The 19686-nt window shown below is 55.8% G+C and overlaps 1 protein-coding gene across 1 annotated transcript in view; it reads right to left on the bottom strand.

The window, feature by feature from the left end:
• Positions 1 to 19686, bottom strand: part of LRRC4B (leucine rich repeat containing 4B) — a gene marked incomplete at its 3' end in the record, with an annotated part of 38885 nt that overhangs the window by 5155 nt on the left and 14044 nt on the right. The window contains exon 2 of the mRNA XM_082607264.1: positions 17413 to 17744. Coding sequence (XP_082463390.1) covers positions 17413 to 17709 — 297 coding nt within the window. The 5' untranslated portion in view covers positions 17710 to 17744. The remainder of the gene's footprint in view (positions 1 to 17412; positions 17745 to 19686) is intronic.

The following is a 19686-nucleotide window of genomic DNA, read 5'->3' on the forward strand; positions in this document are numbered from 1 at the left end:
TGAGTATGCTTCTAAAACCTGACTTCCGTGGCCACCTAGAATCCCTCCCCGGGGCTACGCCTCCTTTCTGATGTTGAGATGGAATTGACAAGGTCAGTGTTTTATTTTCCTTAACATGCTTCCGCCCCCTATCATTTCTGGCAGCGAACACGGCTAATCTTTAGAACTGGACGAGGATCACGAGGGCTGGTCTGGGGTCTCTGCAGCCTGCCGGCGGTGTGGCCGATGCGGCCGTGTCTGTGTGCGGTGAGAAGGGGGGGCCGGAGAGTCTTGGCCTGACAGCCCTCGGGCCCTGGAGCCCCAGCTCTGCTGCGTGGGCCGCTGGAGCCTTGGTTTCCTCCTCTGAGGGACCCCAGGAAGAGCCCAGCCCCTTGCCTCCCACCGTGTTCTCTTGCTGCCTGCCCATCCCGTGAGGTTCTAAACAACAGCACAGCAAAGAGCTTTCCTGATCAAAACTGTCGGGCCCCTTTGCTTTGCTCGACTCTCGAGTTTCCCAAATATAATAACCCGAGAACCCTTCTCGCAGGCTGCCTTTTTTAATTTTTTTGGCGGTACGCGGGCCTCTCACTGTTGTGGCCTCTCCCGTTGCGGAGCACAGGCTCCGGACGCACAGGCTCAGCGGCCATGGCTCATGGGCCCAGCCGCTCCGCGGCATGTGGGATCTTCCCGGACCGGGGCACGAACCCGTGTCCCCTGCATCGGCAGGCGGACTCTCAACCACTGCGCCACCAGGGAAGCCCTCAGGCTGCCTTTTATCACTGCCCCGGGGAACGCTGGCAAAGCACCAAGCAGGCCTCTAGTTGCTGTTTCTATTAATAATAGTAGTAATAATAATAATAGTGGTAATAATAATAATAAGAGGATCCAGGCATTACTAATCGCTAGGGAGAGAATGAAGTCTGAAGGTCAGACCTGAGGGTTTGGACGGACAAATTGAGAACAAAGGGATTGCTGGCCCAGGTGTTGGAGTCGCCCCCTTGCCTGGTCTGAGTCACATGTAGTTCCAGGGGCTCCCCAGTTCCCAGCAAACCCATCTGCATGCCCCACCCTGCCCCCGCTCCTCCCGGGGTCCCTGTTCTCAGCGCGGCCCCTCCAGCCTGCCTTCCCAATGGAAAGCGGGCCTGCAGCCTAGAGCCCCCTGCACTGTCCACAGCCTCCTCTTGTTAGGGTTGGTCAGCCAGCATGCCTGCTGGTTCTAATCCTTTTGAATGTTTCATCTTCTTCTCTGTCCCCACGGTCCAGCTCAGGCCTCAAACTGCCTGGCCTCCAGTCTCTCCCCTCAAGTTCATCTCCAGGGCCTTGCCACACCCAGAGCTGGCCCTGCCTCTGCTTTCCTCTAGAGCCCTCTGTGGCTCCCCAGTGCCCTCCAGGGAAATTCAGCCTGACTTGGAAGCCCCGCTTGGCCTGGCCTGTAGGCTCCCCTCACTTGCAGCCCTCACTCTGGCGACACTTCAGCCAGTATCAGCTCCTTGGAGCTATCTCACAGGCACTCCCCCTTGGCATACACTCTTCCCTCTGCTCAGAATTCCCTTCCCTTTTCATCCACCTTGAAAACCCCTGCTCACTCCCTTGGACCCAGCCCAAACGTCTCACACTCATCCATCCATCGCTTATTTATTGAACGGGGATAAAGGAGTTCTGAAGGGGCAAATGGAGGAGGACCATCCTCTGTGGAAGGGCGTTGTAATGTCAGCCCTGCAGAGCTGTTTCGAGGATGCGAGGTAATCGGTGAGATTCGCTCACCACAAGGCTTGGCACGCGCAGGTGGCATCTGGGCTGCAGTGATGAGTGCCAGGCTCTGGGCTGGGTGTCCCCATCCGTCAGCTCAGCTTGTCCCCACCAGCCCTGCAGGGCAGGTGTGGTTAGCTCACTTTCACAGAAGGAACCACTCAGTGAGGTTACTTGACGAGGGGTTTGAACCTGGGCAGCACACAGGCCAGCGTCGTGCCCTGTTTCAGAGATCAGGAGCCGAGGCTCAGTGAGGTCAGGCGACTCAGCAGGGCTGCTCACCCTCCCCGGGGGGAGTGGGAAGACTGCAGCTGGGAGTCCAGCCCAGGTCTCCCTGATCCTCTGGAGAAAGCAACTGAAACGACACCATGTCCATAAGGTGCGTCCTGGCAGAGCCCGAGGCTGTGGCTGCTCCACGTGCTTTGTCCCAGTTGCGATGAGAAGGGGGTGTGTGAAGGGAGATGCAGGGGCACTCCCAAAGCGGGTGGGGTCCCCCCGCCAGTCACTTGAATGATGCACTTGGGAATAAGCAGGACGGGGGTGTTGCTGAGAAGGGAAGTCTGGTTTTATTGAGGATGTGCTGTAGGACTGCTTAAAATAGTGAGTCCCTTTATTTTTAACAGGATTCCAGTCTTTTCTCCCTCCTCCTCTCTGCAGGGTGACTGGGGAGTAGCCTAGTGGGCGGGGGGGAGTGGAGTCAGGGCTGGGTCTGAATCTCGGCTTTGCTGTTGACCAGCTGTGTGAACTTGGCTGAGTGTCCTGACGTCTCTGAGCCCGCTTTCCTCACAGGTCCTGCAGGGTTATTGTGAGGCTTGGACAAGATAGTGAATGCTTGGGACACGGCAAGCAGGCAATAATACGTATTTTTAAGTTGTTGATGCAGCTGATAATGATCATTAACAATTGTCCTGCCTCTGGGCTTCCAGTTTCTTCCCCTGCCAAATCCCTGCTCACAGCCCTCCCATGGCTCCCTATGACCCTCAGCCTGGTGTCAGAGGCTCTGCAGGGCCTGGCCCCCTGGCCTCCCCTCTGCTCCAGCCACAGGGAGATGTATGGGCTTCTATACGCTCACCATGCTCTGCTCAGCCTCTCTGCCTTTGCACCGGCTGTGCCCTCTGCCTGGAATGCCATCTTCCTCCTAGTTCTCTGGGATGTTCCAATTGCTTTCTGCCAGGAGGCTCTCTTTGGCTTCCTGTTCACTGACTCATCACAGGCATTCTCATATATTTATTTATTTATTTTTGGCTGCATCGGGTCTTTGACATGCGGGCTTTTCTCTAGTTGCGGCGAGCAGGTGCTACAGTGCAGGCTCAGTAGTTGTGGCGCACGAGCTTAGTTGCTCCGCAGCATGCGGGATCTTCCCAGACCAGAGCTCGAACCCATGTCTCCTGCATTGGCAGGTGGATTCTTAACCACTGCGCCACCAGGGAAGCCCCGCAGGCATTCTCTTATCAGACCCTTATCACACTGGTTCAGTGCATCTGTCTCCTTGTCTAGGCTGTGAGTCTTCATGAGTAGAGACTCCATCTGAATCATTTCTGCATTCCCTGCACTCAGGTCAAGGCCTAGTTTATGGCGGACTTCAGAATGGACAAGGCTCATATTTGGAGAGTACCCACTGTGTGAGTCAATGTGCCTGCATGGCTTTTGGCCTGGGTGACTGCACCCAAAATGTTGAAATCCTCAGTGACAGAACTTGGAGCTGAAAGAGCACCAGTGTTCTGTTTTTGGTTCTGTTTCCAACTTATTCTTCTTTTGGCCTTAAAGTCCATGTGTCTGATATTATTAAAGACACACCAGCTTTCTTTAGGTTAGTGTTTGCCATCATTTTTGCTTTCATCCTTTCTGTCTTTATGTTTTAGGTATGTCTCTTGGATTTTGTTTTTAATTCAGTCTGAAAATCTCTGTCTTTTGACAGGAAGTTTAGTTTGTTTACATTTATTGTAATTACTAATCTATTTGGAATTATTCTTCCTATGTTTTTTCACGCTTTCTATTTGTCCTGATTTTTTTTTTGCAGGCTATTCATTCCCCTTTCCTATGACCTTTTGCAAAGATCGAGTTTCTTATTCCATTTCCCCCATTTACCATCTTAGGATTTATGTATTTTCTCTCCTTTTAGTGGTTAGCCTTAAGATTTAACATGCATACCTAAAGACCAAAGCCAATCAACTCCTCCCCTCTTCTTCCAAACAATACAAGGCTGATCCCATCTCTGACTCTGACAAAGTGCCATCCAGGGCAGGTTTCTAATAAGGCAAAAGGGGGGGATCCAGTATTTGTTAAGTGCCTAGTATTCACTGGACCCTGTGCTAAACACTCTGAGGTCACGATCTCCTTTAATCCTTGTGGAAATCCTGTCACATGGAGATTATCAACCACACGTCCCTGCCTTCCTTCTTCATATTTGATGGTTTACAGCCGAGGGAATGGAGGTTCACTGAGGTAAAGTCATTTGCCCTCAGTCTCACAGCTGCAAAGTAGCAGAACTAGGACTCAAAGTCAGCTTCTCCTGGATCTAAACACCAGGTGTCCACCACGCCCACCCACCTAAACCAAGAGGGTTGGGCTGTGGGTGGGTTTTGATGTGTTTTTTGAGCTGCAGAGCCTGTTCATTATTCAAACATTACCCATGTGGCGATTTGCACATTTGACAGATATTCTTTGAGCGCCTGCTGTGTGTCAAGCATCATGCCGGTTCTGGGGATCCAGCATGGACAAGACAGCCATAGCCAAATTCCCAGAGCCTGACCCTGAGAGGGGAAGAGAAACACTAAACATATTATTATGCAAGTGATCATTTAAGTGGTAATGGTATAAAGGGATCTGGATCTCAGGAGCTGCCCTGGTTGCAGGGGGAGAGGCAGGCCTGTGGCCCCTTCACAGCACAATTTGAACCCCCTGAGGCCAGATGATCTCAAATCCTCTTTGATGCCGAGGGCCTGCTCACTGACACAGAGTGGGATAGACAAGGTGGGACTGGTTCTCGGAGCAGGCAAATCCCCCTGCCCTCCCAGCCTGACATCTTTGGCCTGATGGGATGCTGACATCCTGTGATGTGGCAGAGGAGCCTGGGGTCCTAACTACCCAAGTCACCAAGTCCCCTCCCTCCTTCAGCCCACATTTGCTAAGCCCTCCCCAGCCTGTGCGCCCGGCTCTGTGCTGATTGCCAAGGATGCAGACACCAGTCAGGCAACGGAACATGGTCCCATCCATGACCACCTCCCAACCTGACTGGGGCTTCTCCCCGCTCTTTCCATCCTGTAACTTGGCCTATTATTTAGGGGACTTTCCACTTTGGTGGTGGTAGGTAAACGCTACTAACTCTAGCAAAACCCCCGCTGTGTTCTGTTGGGATTTTTAAGAAAATAAGCTGTCAAGAAATCCCTTATTAAAAATTTAACTGTGGTTGGAAAATGATGAAGTGAATTGTTCGTCTTAACACTATTAAGATAAATTGCTTATATGGGTTTTGAATGTAATGAACCGATAACAAAAGTTTAGTAAGCTTACTGTTGTTTTCTTTTTTATCTCGTTGATTATTTTACGTTCATAATTTAAAAGCCTTTTTTTTTTTTTCTGTACCAGCTGTTTTTATGACAACTCCTCATATTTCTTCCTTCTCTGAGATCAGGGACTTGTGCATCGCTTTTCAGTAGGGATTTCCCTGACCGCCAGGACGTGGCCAGAGCCAGGCAAGCATGGGGGCCAGTGTAGGCCCCCACCTTGCTCACTGAGCACTGCCCCCCTGCCCCAGGCCTAGACTCGGCCTCCTGGGGCCTCAGTCTCCTCTGTAACATGGGGACAGGGGCCCTGAGGACTAAGAGAGAACAAGCATGTACCACGACAACACAGCCCAGCCCAGGGGCAGGGCAGCCACTCGGAATGCAGCACCCTCTCCATCCTCGCCCTTACCCCCTCACCGCCAAAAACAAATCCTAAGTTTGTCCCTGCTAGGAGGTTCCAGGCCATGCCAGGCAGCCCCTCTAACAGGGGAGGGGGGCATCCTAGAGGCTCCATGTCCCACCCCCAGCAGCCATCCTGGGCGAGGGCAGATGGAACCAACCTCAGCCTCCACCATGGGCCGGCCAACCTCAGCTAGAGGAGGCAGGCAGGAAGGGCTCTGGCCAGAGCGAGAGAGGAGAGAGCCTGATCCCCAGTGTGCTCAGCTCCCCAAATGACCACTCTGCCCCCAACCCTGCCCAGCCGTCATTGCAGGTTGAGCCCTGCGGCCTGGTGGTTAAAGCTCTGGGGTCAGACAGCCGGAGTCCTGATCCGGACTGCCCTTTACTGCTTTTGTGACTTGGAGCAAATTTCAGACCTCCTGGGGCCACTTCCCCATCTGTACAGTGGGGCTTATAAGATCTACCTCCTAGAATTGGTGAGAGGATGCCCTCAACCCCCAACCCAGGAGCCCAGATGAGTATCTAAACCTGCGTGCAGACAATGCAGGGGCGAGCTCTATACCAGAGGGGGGCTGCCAGCCACTAAGTGCACCCCAGCTTTGCCTAAGATGGTGGGGGGGGAGTGGGGAAGTGGGGTTAGGCTCAGGCTCAAGCCACGCCCCCTCCCCCACTTGCACCTCCCTCTCCTGCTTGACTGTTTCACTCAGCTCATCTCCATCTAAAACACACCGGCATTTGAATTCCCTGGCGGTCCAGTGGTTAGGGCTCCATGCTTCCACTGCAGGGGGCAGGGGTTCAATCCCTGGTCAGGGAACTAAGATCCCACATACCATGTGGCACAGCCCAGAACACCAGCATTGGGACTTCCCTGGTGACGCAGCAGTTAAGAACCTGCCTGCCAATACAGGGGACATGGGTTCGAGCCCTGGTCTGGGAAGATCCTACATGCTGTGGAGCAACTAAGCCTGCGCGCCACAACTACTGAAGCCTGCACGCTTAGAGCCTGGGCTCTGCAACAAGAGAAGCCACCACAATGAGAAGCCTGCGCACCGCATCAAAGAGTAGCCCCCGCTCACCGCAACTAGAGAAAGCCCGTGCGCAGCAACGAAGACCCAACGCAGCCAAAAATAAATAACAAAACAAACAAACACTGGCATTGTGCTGTGCACCTCCTGCACTGTCTCTGTTTCCACCCACCTTCACCAGAACAGGGACGTGAATCTGTCCTGCTCACTGTGCCTACAGCAGTGCCTGGCACACAGTAGGTGCTTAATAAATGAATCAGGTATGTGAACTGGGTGATGGACTAGCCAGGGCCAGTCAGACACGGGAAGGACAGGCAGTGTAGGGAGAGGGACGCATGAGTCTCAGCCTCCTCTCAGTCAGAGCCTGTTTCCAGGTGGAGACTTCATGGCAGCATCTTGAGGATCACACCTGTGCCCGGTGTGGGCAAGCACAGGTGACTTTTGGCTATTCAGGGACAGCCTGTTTTCCGAAGGGAGGGAAGGGTGTCTGAGCCCAGCAGGGGGCGTCGCTGAGTAAGGTGTGGCTGGGACACCCAGTTTGAGAAGGGTCTTCTCTTGGGGGAACATGGGCCGTTTTAAAGCCCAGGAATGACGTGATGACTCTGGCTGAGGGTGGGGAACAGACTGTGGCCAGGTGGCCGGGAGGAAGCTGGGGGAGTGTCCTGATGGGCAAGGTCAGGCCAGAGCAGGGACTCTGGAGATGGAGTCAGGACTCGATTACAGTTCTGTCATCAGTTTGCCAGTGTGGAGAGCCCAGTAGCTACGAATTAGGAAGCATCAGGAATGGCACTGAAGAACCCAAGGCAATCTACAGATTCGATGCAATCGATATCAAATTACCAACGGCATTTTTCACAGAACTAGAACAAAAAATTTAAAAATTCGTATGGAACACAAATCACCCTGAATACCCAAAGTGATCCTGAGAAAGAAAAACGGAGCTGGAGGAATCAGACTCCCTGACTTCAGACTATACTACAAAGCTATAGTAATCAAAACAGTATGGCACTGGCACAAAAACAGAAATACAGATCAAAGGAATGGTGCTGAAGAAATCCAGTCTTGCAGCCTACCTGCCTGGGCTAAGTCCCAATTCCACTGACTGTGGCCTCTTGCACCAGAGTCTTATTCCTGCACCTCAGTTTCCTTATCTGTACAATGGGGATAAGAACAGGCCCTGTTCACAGGGTCGCCGTGGGAAGGGCTTGGAGCAGTGCTGGGGCTGCATGAATCGTCTCCCACTTTCCACCTCTGAGGCCCTCAGTCTGCTCAACTGACAAGTCGGGGTGAGATCTGGGCCTGTGGTGAGGTTCAGAGGCCACATGGCTCGGCAAGACGTCAAGCCATTCTCTGCTTCATTAGCTTAACAGTTGTATTTGGGGACCTACAGTCCATCAGGCTCTGTGCTGAGTGCTGGGGCCAGCGGCGACCACAAGTGTGACCAACAGATTTGGGCACCAGAGGGACCCGTGGGCCTGACTGGACCGGGGGCTCAGAGAGGGTGCCTCTGAGGCCAAGACATTTCTCTGACTTAAGAAAGATGACAGTGACCGACCCTGATGATGGTCTCACTATCAACACTAGCTGGACCTCTCAGGAGCTGACCGCTCACCAGCCCCTCTTCCCTCATCTGAGCTGCTGAGACCACTGAGTCCCCAGGGCCCCCAAGACCACCCGGCATGCAGTGGTTCTCAGTACATGCTGGTCCAAAGGTTAAAGACATGGAATTTCTCGGTGGCTCTAAGACGGAAGGACTGTTACCCCATTTTACTGATGACAACCTGAGGCCCCGATGAGTTCCCTAATGTCCTCGAGGAGTTGTGATTCAAACCCCAATTGTTCCTTACAATCTTAAATGCTGGTGTTACCTAGGTGAGTGGGAAACTGGAAGAGTATTCCAGAAAGAGGAAACACCATGTGTGAAGGTGCTGAGCTAGGAGGGAGTGGAAAGGGCCAGTGTGATGCCCGGGATGCAGGAGGCTGGAGGGGGCAGGGGTGGGGCTGCGTCCTGAAGGACCCTGCCTTCATCAGGGTAGGTACCAGAGGGAACACCTCAGGGTCTGATGTTCAGAGAAGCGGACCAGCTCTCTGGCATCGGACTTGCCCCGTGAGGTGCGAGGCAGGGAGCGGGCACCACCCTTTCCTGAGCCGCCCACCAACAGAGTCCGGGGCAGCCTTGGTGCTACCCCCACCTGCCCCAGCCCGAGGCAGGCAGGCCACGCTCATGGAAGAACTGGGGGAGGGGCTCCACCCACATCTCCTCCGGCTCGAAGAAACTAAATCTAAAACCAGGCAGATGGTCTTCCCTGGTGGCGCAGTGGTTGAGAGTCCGCCTGCCGATGCAGGGGACACGGGTTCGTGCCCCGGTCTGGGAGGATCCCACATGCCGCGGAGCGGCTGGACCCGTGAGCCATGGCCGCTGAGCCTGCGCGTCCGGAGCCTGTGCTCCGCCACGGGAGAGGCCACAACATTGAGAGGCCCGCGTACCGCAAAAAACAGAACAAAACAAACAAACAAAAAAACCAGGCAGAGTGAGAGCCCCAAACTGGAGACGATCTAAATGCCCATCAATAGAAATGCGTAAAGGAACTGAGGTATCTGCATCAGATAGAATGTGATCTAACGCTACAAAAAGAAAAGGGGAAAAGCCACAGCCACAGGAAACACCAAGGATGCATCTCAGCAGCTGTGCTGAGCCAAGGAAGCCGGACATGCAGGAGTGTAGGCGCCTGATTCCCTTGGCCTGGAGTGAGGACTCTGGGGAGGGCTGTCTCTGGGGAGAAGGGGGAGGAAATGAGGGGAGAGCACAGGGGCTTCAGGGGCTCTTTATATTCCATTTCTTGCCCTGGTGGCACTGACGTGGCCCTTCTCTTTCTGGTGACCTTTTGAGCTGGACATTCACGTCCGTGTTCTTCTTATGTGTGTGTTACACATGATAATAAAAATAAGTCAGGAAGAAACAGACAAGGCATCTGGAGTCCCATTTGACAGGTGTGGAAACTGAGTGCCAGAGGGGGCGACGCGATGATCCAGGGTTCTGGGGGTGCTTCCAGGGGAAGGAAGGAGGAAACCAGAGTCAGGATGGAAGCTGGACAGGTTGAATTAGGCATCCAGTCCTGGGGGACCTGGGTGTGGCCCCTGAGGCTGGCTGCTCCTTTCTGCCCAGGTGACCCGAGTGTCCCACGGGCCTGCAGGTGGGGCTGCCCTTGCTGACCTCTGGAGAGGACAATGCCGCACCCCTCAGTCCACCATTCCCTTCCTTCAAGGGCTCTGGCTGGGAAAAGTCCATCTGGTCAAAAACTCCCTGTATTTCCTGATGCTGGTGGGATGGGCCACCCGGAAAATCACAAACTAGCATGTAACTGAAAAGCCAGTTCTGGTGTTTGCCTTGGTCATGCAGTACGGTGGGTTCTTCTTTGCAACAGATTGACTTTCCTAAAGCTGAACCCTGGCTGGCAGGGCCCTGCTCCTCCACGGAGGCTCCTGGGGCCCAGGGCAAGCCACCGGGGTCACTGCCATCTGGGTGACCTTGGACAAGCAGGTGAACAAGCCACCTGCGCCTCTGTTTCCACATCCGTCAAGTGGGAACAATCCCACCATCAAGGAAACAAACGAGTCGGGGCAAATCCTCCACAAACTGTAGTTTCTCCTCCCTTCTCCATGGAAAGGTGAGCAAATCCCAGTGTCGACTTTTTTCTTCGGCTCGTGTAACATTTTGTACTTGTTATTTTTAAGTTTAATTTTTCCTGATTACAAAAAGTATTAAATGCCCTCACTGAAGAAAATTTAGGGAATAAAGAAAACATAAAGAAGAAATTAAGGGAATTCCTTGGCGTTCCAGTGGTTAAGACTTGGTACTTTCACTGCCATGGGCCCGGGGTTCAATCCCTGGTCGGGGAACTAAGATCCCACAAGCCCAGCGGTGCGGCCAAGGGGAAAAAAAAAGGCACTGTGAAAGTGTCTGGGCGGTCCCTGAATTTTGTTTTAAATTAAATTTTAAAGACACATTGGACATACTCCTCGCAGCCTTTGAAAAGCTCAGTTTGACCTTCTAAGCAGTCCCCTGTGTCCTTCAGTAGTCTTCGAAACTCCATTTTGAATCGCTGCACGATATCCTGTCGTAAGGATGTGCAGTGATTCGCTGAACCAGTGCCCCAGTCATCAGGAACTGAGACTGCTTCTACGTTTTGGCTGTTGTGCCATCCAGCATTCAACACAACTCTCTGAGCACCTCTGAGGATCTCAGGATGGGTTGATCTGTTTCTTAGGATGGAAGCATATTTCCTTGTCAAGTGACTCTGCACGCCTTGCCCACAGGACCTCATGGTAGATCCCTGGAGGGACCAGGGAAGCCCCCTAAAGGCCTGGGCGGGTCAGCATACTTTGTGAGGTTAAGTACATCATGTCTTCTGACCCAGCAATGCCTCCGGTGTACATTCCAAAGACATTATCATGCCGCAGCCCCCAAAGGGTTCCTAAAGGGGGCTTTGTGGTGGGTGCAGCTCGAAGCTTCCTGGGGGTGGGTGGGGCAGGAAGGGGGGGACGCCCATCAAGGAAATTCTGCAGCAGTTAAAGCCCCCAAGTACACACACGCACACACAGGGCGACGTGCATGGCTCTTAACAACCCAGGCCAAGTGAAAACAGTGAGACAAAGAAAGCCATCTATAACGCACCTTCATTTACATAAATTAAAAATACACGCACACAAAGCAACAATAAGCATTTTGCAAGAACACACACAAGCAGAAAGATCCAGAGTAAACACACGAGGGTGGTTGGCTCTGGGGGAGGGCAGGGGGGCAGAGCAGGGGCAAGGAGACGAGGCTGTGACCTGTGACCCAGGAAGGGGGCCCAGGGAGGACCCCTGCCTGCCTGAGGAGGGGGGAGCTGGCTGAGCCCAGCCCAGCGGCACAGCGTCTATGTGGACCCAGAGTGCACAGGGCAACAGAGGTGTCCCTGGGCCCACCCAGTACTGGCAGGTGCCTGGCTTGAGTGGCAACAGGGCTGAAGGGCAGAGGGAAGGCAAGTCCCCAGGGCTTTGCCTAGAAGGCATCTCTGTAGGCTCAGCCCCTGTCCCTGTGGCCGCTTGGCCACGTGTGCTTGGAGTCTCCGTGCTCCCTGCGTGGTCCTCGCCCTCGCTGGACCGCAGGCCAGGGGTGAGTGGGAACAGGCGATGGGAGCCTCAGGGCTGCCCCAGTTCTCAGGGCGGGCACTGCAGGATTCACCCCCTGCTCCCGCTCACGGAGGGTCCCCCGGTCTCTGCCAGGTCCCCTGGGGCTGGCCTTCCATTCTCAAATAACTGCCGATCACCTACTGTGCGCCAGACTCCGGTCTAGGTGCTGGGGATGACACAGGGAGCAGGGCGAAGTCCCCGCCCTCATGGAGGTGACCATCTGGGCAGGAGCCAGATGACAAGCAGGTGACCATGGACATGGGGGGACTCTCAAATCTCCACAACTCAGGCCACCTTTGTGGAGCTTTGGTGCCAGGCCTCGTGTGCATACACCTTGGGGGGTTGTCACAGCTTCCGACCTCACAATCCCACTTCTAGGAATTTATCCCAAGGACAGAATCAAGAATAGTACAAAGAACAAGAACTGAGGATGTTCACTGCAGTGTTGTTTACATCAGTGAAAACACTGGGTGGTGCAGTGGTTAAGAACCTGCCTGCCAATGCAGGGGACACGGGTTCGAGCCCTGGTCCGGGAAGATCCCACATGCCGCAGAGCAGCTAAGCCCGTGTGCCACAACGTGCGCCTGCGCTCTAGAGCCCGCGAGCCACAACTACTGAGCCCACGTGACACAACTACTGAAGCCCATACCCCTAGAGCCTGTGCTGCAACAAGAGAAGCCACCGCAATGAGAAGCCTGTGCACCGCAACGAGGAGTAGCCCCCACTCGCCACAACTAGAGAAAGCCTGTGAGCAGCAACGAAGACCCAAAAATAAATAAATTTATAAAATAAAACACTGGAAATAAGACGGGACTAGTTAATTAACTGGATGCTCATGCATCGGAATCCAGTGCAGTCATTAAAATCCACATAATAGACAAGTATCAGAATCAGGGAGAAAGATATTCATGGTTGAACTCCTAGGTGCCAAAAGCCAGTTGCCAGCCAGTAAGAAATGGGGTGATTCCATTTTTTCTTGTTTTTTTTTTTTTAAAAAGCAAAATATCCATTTAGAGGCCCAACCCTGTCATGCACACAGAGGTGTGCATGCAGAGTCTCTGAAAAAAAAGACACCAAATGTTAATGGGAGTTACCTGTGGTTGTCAGATTACACTTGGCTTTTGTCCCTGTGTTCTTACTTAGGTATCCTTTCTAGTTTTTCTAAATTAATTTGTACTCATTCTATAATAAATCATTTTAAACCACATTTACATAGGCACAGAAAAGAGCCAGGAAGGCTTTAAAACAAAATGTAAACAGTAGTTATGTATATCTAGGTAGTGGGACCAGGGGTGAGTTTTTTCATTTCTTATCTGGATAATTAAAAAGTTATTTGGTGAAACCGCTCTAATGGTGGCCCCACCCGTCCTGCCATCAGCGAGGTGTCCACCGAGGGAGGAATGAACATTTTGAATCGTTCACTTTTGCAGACTGGACATTCCCTGGCTTCAGGCAATGTGCAGTCTGCGGGATGGGGTGGGATCGGAGGCCTCCAGAGCAGGGGCTGCAAGAATCCCCAGGGGAGAGAAGCGAAAGTGTTAAGGTTTCAAGACACGCTTGCCATCCTTTAACGTGGCCATTTTTTTTTTTTTTTTTTTTTTTTTGGTGGTACGCGGGCCTCTCACTGTTGTGGCCTCTCCCCTTGCGGAGCACAGGCTCCGGACGCGCAGGCTCAGCGGCCATGGCTCACGGGCCTAGCCGCTCCGCGGCATGTGGGATCTTCCCGGACCGGGGCACGAACCCGTGTCCCCTGCATCGGCAGGCGGACTCTCAACCACTGCGCCACTAGGGAAGCCCATAACATGGCCATATTTGTGCAACTTTATAATGTACACGATCCATGGATGCTGTAGACCTTTGCATGCCTTTAGTAATAAAATTCATATATGTATATTCTGACAGGGATGTGGGTCACATCGTTTGGAGACCAGTGGCCTGGGAGATGGGGTGAGAGACACGTGAGCAGACAGGTCCAACCAAGGGGTCCACTCAGACCTACAGAGTCATCCTCTCTTCTTCTTTTCTCATATCCACTTTGCTGGAAAATCCTCGGTCTCCACCTTCAAAACAGACCCAGGGGCTTCCCTGGTGCTGCAGTGGTTAAGAATCTGCCTGCCAGTGCAGGAGAAACAGATTCGAGCCATGGTCAGGGAAGATCCTACATGCCGCGGAGCAACTAAGCCCGTGCACCACAACTACTGAGCCTGCATGCCACAACTACTGAAGCCCGCATGCCTAGAGCCCGTGCTCCACAAGAGAGGCCCCCTCACCGCAATGAAGAGTAGCCACCCCTCATCGCAACTAGAGAAAGCCCGTGCACAGCAACAAAGACCCAACGCAGCCAAAAACCCAACCAACGAACCAACCAAACAAACAAAAAACACCACCAAAAAACAGACCCAGAATCTGTCTGCTCCCCACACCTCCACCGCAACCGGTCTGGGCCAACCTGGGGCCGCCAGTCTCTCTCTCTCGTGAACTCTGCACCAGCCTCCGAACAGGCCTCTCTGCCATCACCCTTGCCCCTACAGTCCCCACACCTTGGCCAGAGAGAGACCCAAGTCAGAGCCCATCTGACCTCTGCTCAGAGCCTCCCCTGGCTCCTGTCTCATGCAGAGAAGAGCCCAAGTCCTCACCGTGACCACGAGGCCCCTTTGTCCCATCTCTGTCCTCACCCCCCGCCCTCTCCCCATAGTTCACTCCAGCCACACCAGGCTCGTGGCTTTTCCTCCTACACACCAGGCAGGCTCTACCCCAGGGCCTTTGCACCTGCTGCCCCCTGCCTGGAATGCCCCACAAGGCTCCCACCGTCACCTCCTCCAAACTTTTGTTCAGATGTCACCTTCTCCATGAGGCCACCCTGACCTCTGTGTCTTTTTTTTTTTTTTTTTTGGTGGATCCGCGTAGCTTGCGGGATCTTACTTCCCCGACCAGGGATTGAACCAGAGAACCACTGTTTTAAAGGCATTTGGTCAATCCCCTGTCCCGATGCAGGCCTGTCCTATCCCAGCCCATAGAGCCGGGTGAGAAGAGGGCTCAGAGCTAAACTTCCTCTCCCCACTGCACAGCCTGGTCTGGCCCTGGGGAAGAGGAAGGGATCAGGGCCCCCATCTGACTGTCCTGGACAGCCTGGGGACCAGAGCCCCCCTCTGTGGGGGCAGAGAGGGGACCTCTTAGGGGGTCACTGCCAAGGGGACTGCCAAAGGCAAGGCTGTCCCTTCCTGGGTGGCTGTGGGGCAAGGACCACTGAAGCTGGAGTTGCGTCACTCACCACACCCCTGCCCCTGCGGGACTGTGTCCCCGGGCTCCAGGCCCACCTCGCCAGCTGCCTCCACCTGGAGGCTACCTTTCCTGCTCCTGTGGTTTGAGTCAAGCTGCAGTCTCAGCTGCTCTGTCCATGCCTCCCTTTAGGGGGCGACACCCTCCCTTCATTCTCACCATACACCTGCCCGCTTGTTGCCGGTACTCCATCCGTCCTCTGTGTATTCGTGTGACAGTCCACAGATGCTGCTGGGACCAGCTCTGGGCAAAGCCCTTCCCGGCCCCTGAGTGGCTTACATTCTAGAAGGGAAGAGGCAGTCAACCAATAAACAGGATGGCACGCCAGGCTGGGATAACCGGGAAATGGGAGCCGGAAGCGGGGAGGTTAGAGCATCAGGGATCGCGGCTGCGCCGAGGAGCCGCTGAGTTCACAGCGCCAGCAGGATCCCTTTGGAGGACCTGGGCCGTTTTCTCATTGGGGGGCTCAATGAACAATTCAGTCCCACCAACAGCTGCTCAGTGCCCGGCCCGCGCCCCAGTCCAGTGCAGGGCACTGGCTGACATGTGACAGCGACCAAGCGACACCGGTGCCACAGCTCCGCCACCTCCTAACCGCATACATTCAACCCATCCTCCCAGGGGCCACCACACAAGCCTGATGGTGCCCTCTGCCCAAAGCCCTCCAGAGCCCACTGGACTCTGTGGAGTGAAGTCCAGCCTCTTCTGTGATAACCAGTCGCCCTCCCAGCCCTGAGGGGCTGCTCAGACGATCCTTCTGCCTGAATACGCCTCTCTTGGGTCCTGGGGTCCGGCAGGCAAACCTCCCCTCACCATCTTCCTCTCCGGGCCCAAAGCGCCCCAGCATCCCCGTCCTTCCTCTAACGCTTTGGTCCGTTCAGTGTCTCTTGCTTGTCTTACACACGGGAGGCCGCAGTCTAGGCACTTGGGGCACATCAGTGAGCAAAACTGACAGCCACACCCGCCCTCCCTGATCCCGCATTCCAGGCCTCTGTCTAGAAGTAAACAGAGGCATTGTGTTAAGTGCTAAGGGCCGTGGGGCCGGAACTGGATGGGGGAAGGGGGTGGTGGCTGCAGGAGGAGGGGTTGCTGGCTGCAGCTTTAAAGACATGGAGGTCAGGGGAATTCCCTGGTGGTCCAGCGGTTAGCGCTTTCACTGTGGTGGCCCGGGCTCGGGCTCAAAAAAAAGAAACAGTGCTTCTCAACTGGGGGTGGGGGTGGGGAAATTCCCTCCCTCCCCAGGGAATATCTGGCAACATCTGGAGACACATTTGGAACTGGGGGGTGGGATGCTACTGGCCTCTAGTGGCCGGGGATGCTGCTCCACATCCTACAGTGCACAGGATGCCCGCCCCCCTACCCCACTGAGGATGATCCAACCCCAAAGTCAATAAAGCAGAGCGGGGGAGACCCTGCTTCAAAGTAGCACAGCTCTGACCCCAAAGCATCACTTACGGCCCATCTTTTTTTTTTTTTTTTTGTGGAACGCGGGCCTCTCACTGTTGTGGCCTCTCCCGTTGTGGAGCACAGGCTCCGGACGCGCAGGCTCAGCGGCCATGGCTCACGGGCCCAGCCGCTCCGCGGCATGTGGGATCTTCCCGGACCGGGGCACGAACCCGTGTCCCCTGCATCGGCAGGCAGACTCTCAACCACTGCGCCACCAGGGAAGCCCACGGCCCATCTTAACGACAATTATAATCGGATGGCAACTGCCCCGTCTGAGTGCCAGCCAGGTACTGGGGAGCACTGGGCTCTCACACCGACTCCGGGAAGTGGGGAGGTGAGCCCCGTACCACACAGCAAATGAGCGCTCGCCCGGGGCCAGAGCCCCTTGACAAGTGTGACACCCATCAGCCCTCGCACCAGCCCCTTGGGGCAGGGATCATATCATCACCATTTTCCAGATGAAGAAACTGAGGGGCAGAGTCATGTGTGCCCAACGCCACGCGGCAGGTGCGGTGGTGCAGGTGGCACAGGGGCCTCAGGGAAGGGTCACTCCCAGCACGACCTGTGGCTCCGGGGCCAGGCTGAGGGCTCACCTGTGCCATGCTGTGGGAGGAGGGCAGATGGTCCTGCCCTGGGGCCCAGTGTGCTGGTACAGACACAGGGAGCCTTGTGCCAAGCAAACCCAGACAGCCTCGGCTCGAGTGACTAGGATGCAAACAGCATCTCATAAGTGCCCAGGGTACGGGCGTGAAGAGCTGGTGGGGACACCCAGCAGGCTTTGCCAGCTCAGGGAGGAGGCGCTGGCCACCACCTGGGCCCCTCCCCCACCCTCCCGGGCTGCCAGCCCGGCTCACCTGGATGCCATTCTCCTGCAGGTTCAGGTACCGCGTGTTGACGGGGATGCTGGCCGGGACCTCGGCCAGCTCCCTCCTTGTGCAGATCACCCGGCTGGCCTGGTTGCTGCAGGAGCAGGCCGCGGGGCAGGAGGTGGCCGGCGGGGAGCCCCCTCCGGCGGCAGATGTCACGGCCACACCGCCCCCGCCGGCCCCCAGGGGTGGGGAGAAGAGCCAGAGGAAGAGCAGGGCCCCATGGGGCCAGGACATCCTACTGGGCGGCAGTGGGGGGCACGGGGAGCCGCGGGCACGCGCCATCCTCAATGTTCATGCTCCGTCTGGGCGCCGGGGGGCTGTCAGGGAGAGAGAGGGAGAGGCTCAGTGAGGGACAGGGACCCCCCGAGTGGCCCAGCTCCTCCCCGACATCCAGGCCACTCTCTGCCGCCGCTGCCACCACCATCACCTCCCTGCCCAGGCTCAGGACCCAAGGGGGCAAGACTCCTGCAGACCCCCTGTGGGGGGAGAGGCCACCCCGGATGATGGGGGCCCAGCAGGGCAGGACAAGGGGGACAGAGAGGAGGGCTGGTTCTGCGCACCCTACACTCATCTCACCCTCTCTGTGCTGGGAAGACTTTATGCCCATTTCATAGGACAGAAAACTGAGTCTGGGGGAAAGGAAGTGCTCACCCAGGGGCGCTTGGCCGGCAAGTGGAGACGTCGGCCAGATTAAAAACTTGGTTCTTTGCATGATTTCAAAAAGGCACATAAATAGGTCGAGATGGAGTGAGAGACAAGACAGACAAGACATAAGTGACAGAGAAGAGGTGAAAAGCCAAGCTGGGAAGTCGGAGCGAGGATCTGGCTCCGGTCCCAGCAGCCACCCAAGTCCCCTCTCCACCTGCACGCACCTCTGGGAGGGGACCGGCCTCCTGGACGCCCTCCCCCCCCCATCACTTCTCTCTTCAGGGAGTGTTTGTAGAGGCCAAGTTTCCCAGCAGCCCGGACTCGCTGCCGTCACCCATGGTCTGTGCGCCTCTCAGCAGCAGCAGCAGCGGCTGGAGGGATGTGAGTTAGACTCAAAGGGGGAACTTGAAGGAGAAGGTGAGGTGCCAGACAAGGCAAGGGGGGAGGTGCTGGGTGTGGGCAGGTGAGGCAGCTGGGGAGGGAGGACACCGGAGGCGGTAACGGGGGAGGAGGAGGTCGAGGGTGGCAGGTGCTCGAGGCCACGATGGCGGCTGGTGGGTCCGTGCCAGCGGCTGCTGCACGCAGGATGGTGCGGGGCCCGCCCGCCCGCTGGAGAAGGGGCTGGGGGGCCGGAGAGCCTGAGCCTGAGCTCTGGGAGGGGAGTGGACAGCGTGGGGGTCAGGTCCTCCCACCCGCGTTTCCACAGGACCAGAGACGGAGAGGGGGATGGGCTAGTCAAGACAGTAACAATGAAAACAGCAACAGTAATAATGGCTCCGGAACTGCAAGTGTGCCCCTTCTCTGCGCCAGACCTGCACACGCTTGTTTAAGCTTCCTGGGAGCCACAGGAGGAAGCTGTTAGGATGCCCAGTTGACAGATGAGGCCGCTGAGGAGCACGGAGCTGGCTGGGTAGCGACAGAAGGGGTTTGTGGTCCTGGCTTTACCCCTCGGGCTCCCAACCCTAACCCTTCCACGCAGCGTCTCCGCCTCGAGCGCACACAAACGCGCCCACGCCCGCGAGCTCTGCTCCAACGCGGCCGACCCACGAGTGGGGCGCACAGGGGGACGGAGGAGCCGTCTGCACAAACACGCACAGCGACAGCGGGGACAGGGGCGCGCCCTCGCGCTCCCAGACCCGCGGACACAGGCCCGCCGGACCTCCCCACCGCCCCGCGCACGCACGCGCACGCGCACGCGCACACGCTCCCTCCCGCGGTTTCCAACATCATTTTAACTCAGATAAAAAGACATGTGCGCATGTCTGTGTGTCTGAACGCATGTGTGAGGGGAAGAGCAACAGCTAGACGGAGACACAGAGACAGAGAGAGAGAGAGATGGGGGTGGGACGGGGGGAGGGTTGGTCCTGTGTCTACACTCCAGACTCATTTTTCTGCCTAGAGGGCTGGGGGCTGGGAGCGCCTCTATCTGTGCGGCCTGTGAGGGCGCTGGGCTCTTCGCGTTCCCCTGGGTGACAGGGGGCTCTACGCTCTGTCCTGGTGCTGTTCCCACCTCAAGACACTGGTGATACGCCAGCCCACACCCTCGGAGCCAAGGGCCGGCGCAGCCCAAGGGGGCCAGGCTTCGGGGCCGGGGAACCCCCAGACCGGGAT

This window comes from Mesoplodon mirus (assembly GCF_964341445.2).
Source record: "Mesoplodon mirus genome assembly, chromosome: 19".
NCBI lineage: Eukaryota > Metazoa > Chordata > Mammalia > Artiodactyla > Ziphiidae > Mesoplodon > Mesoplodon mirus.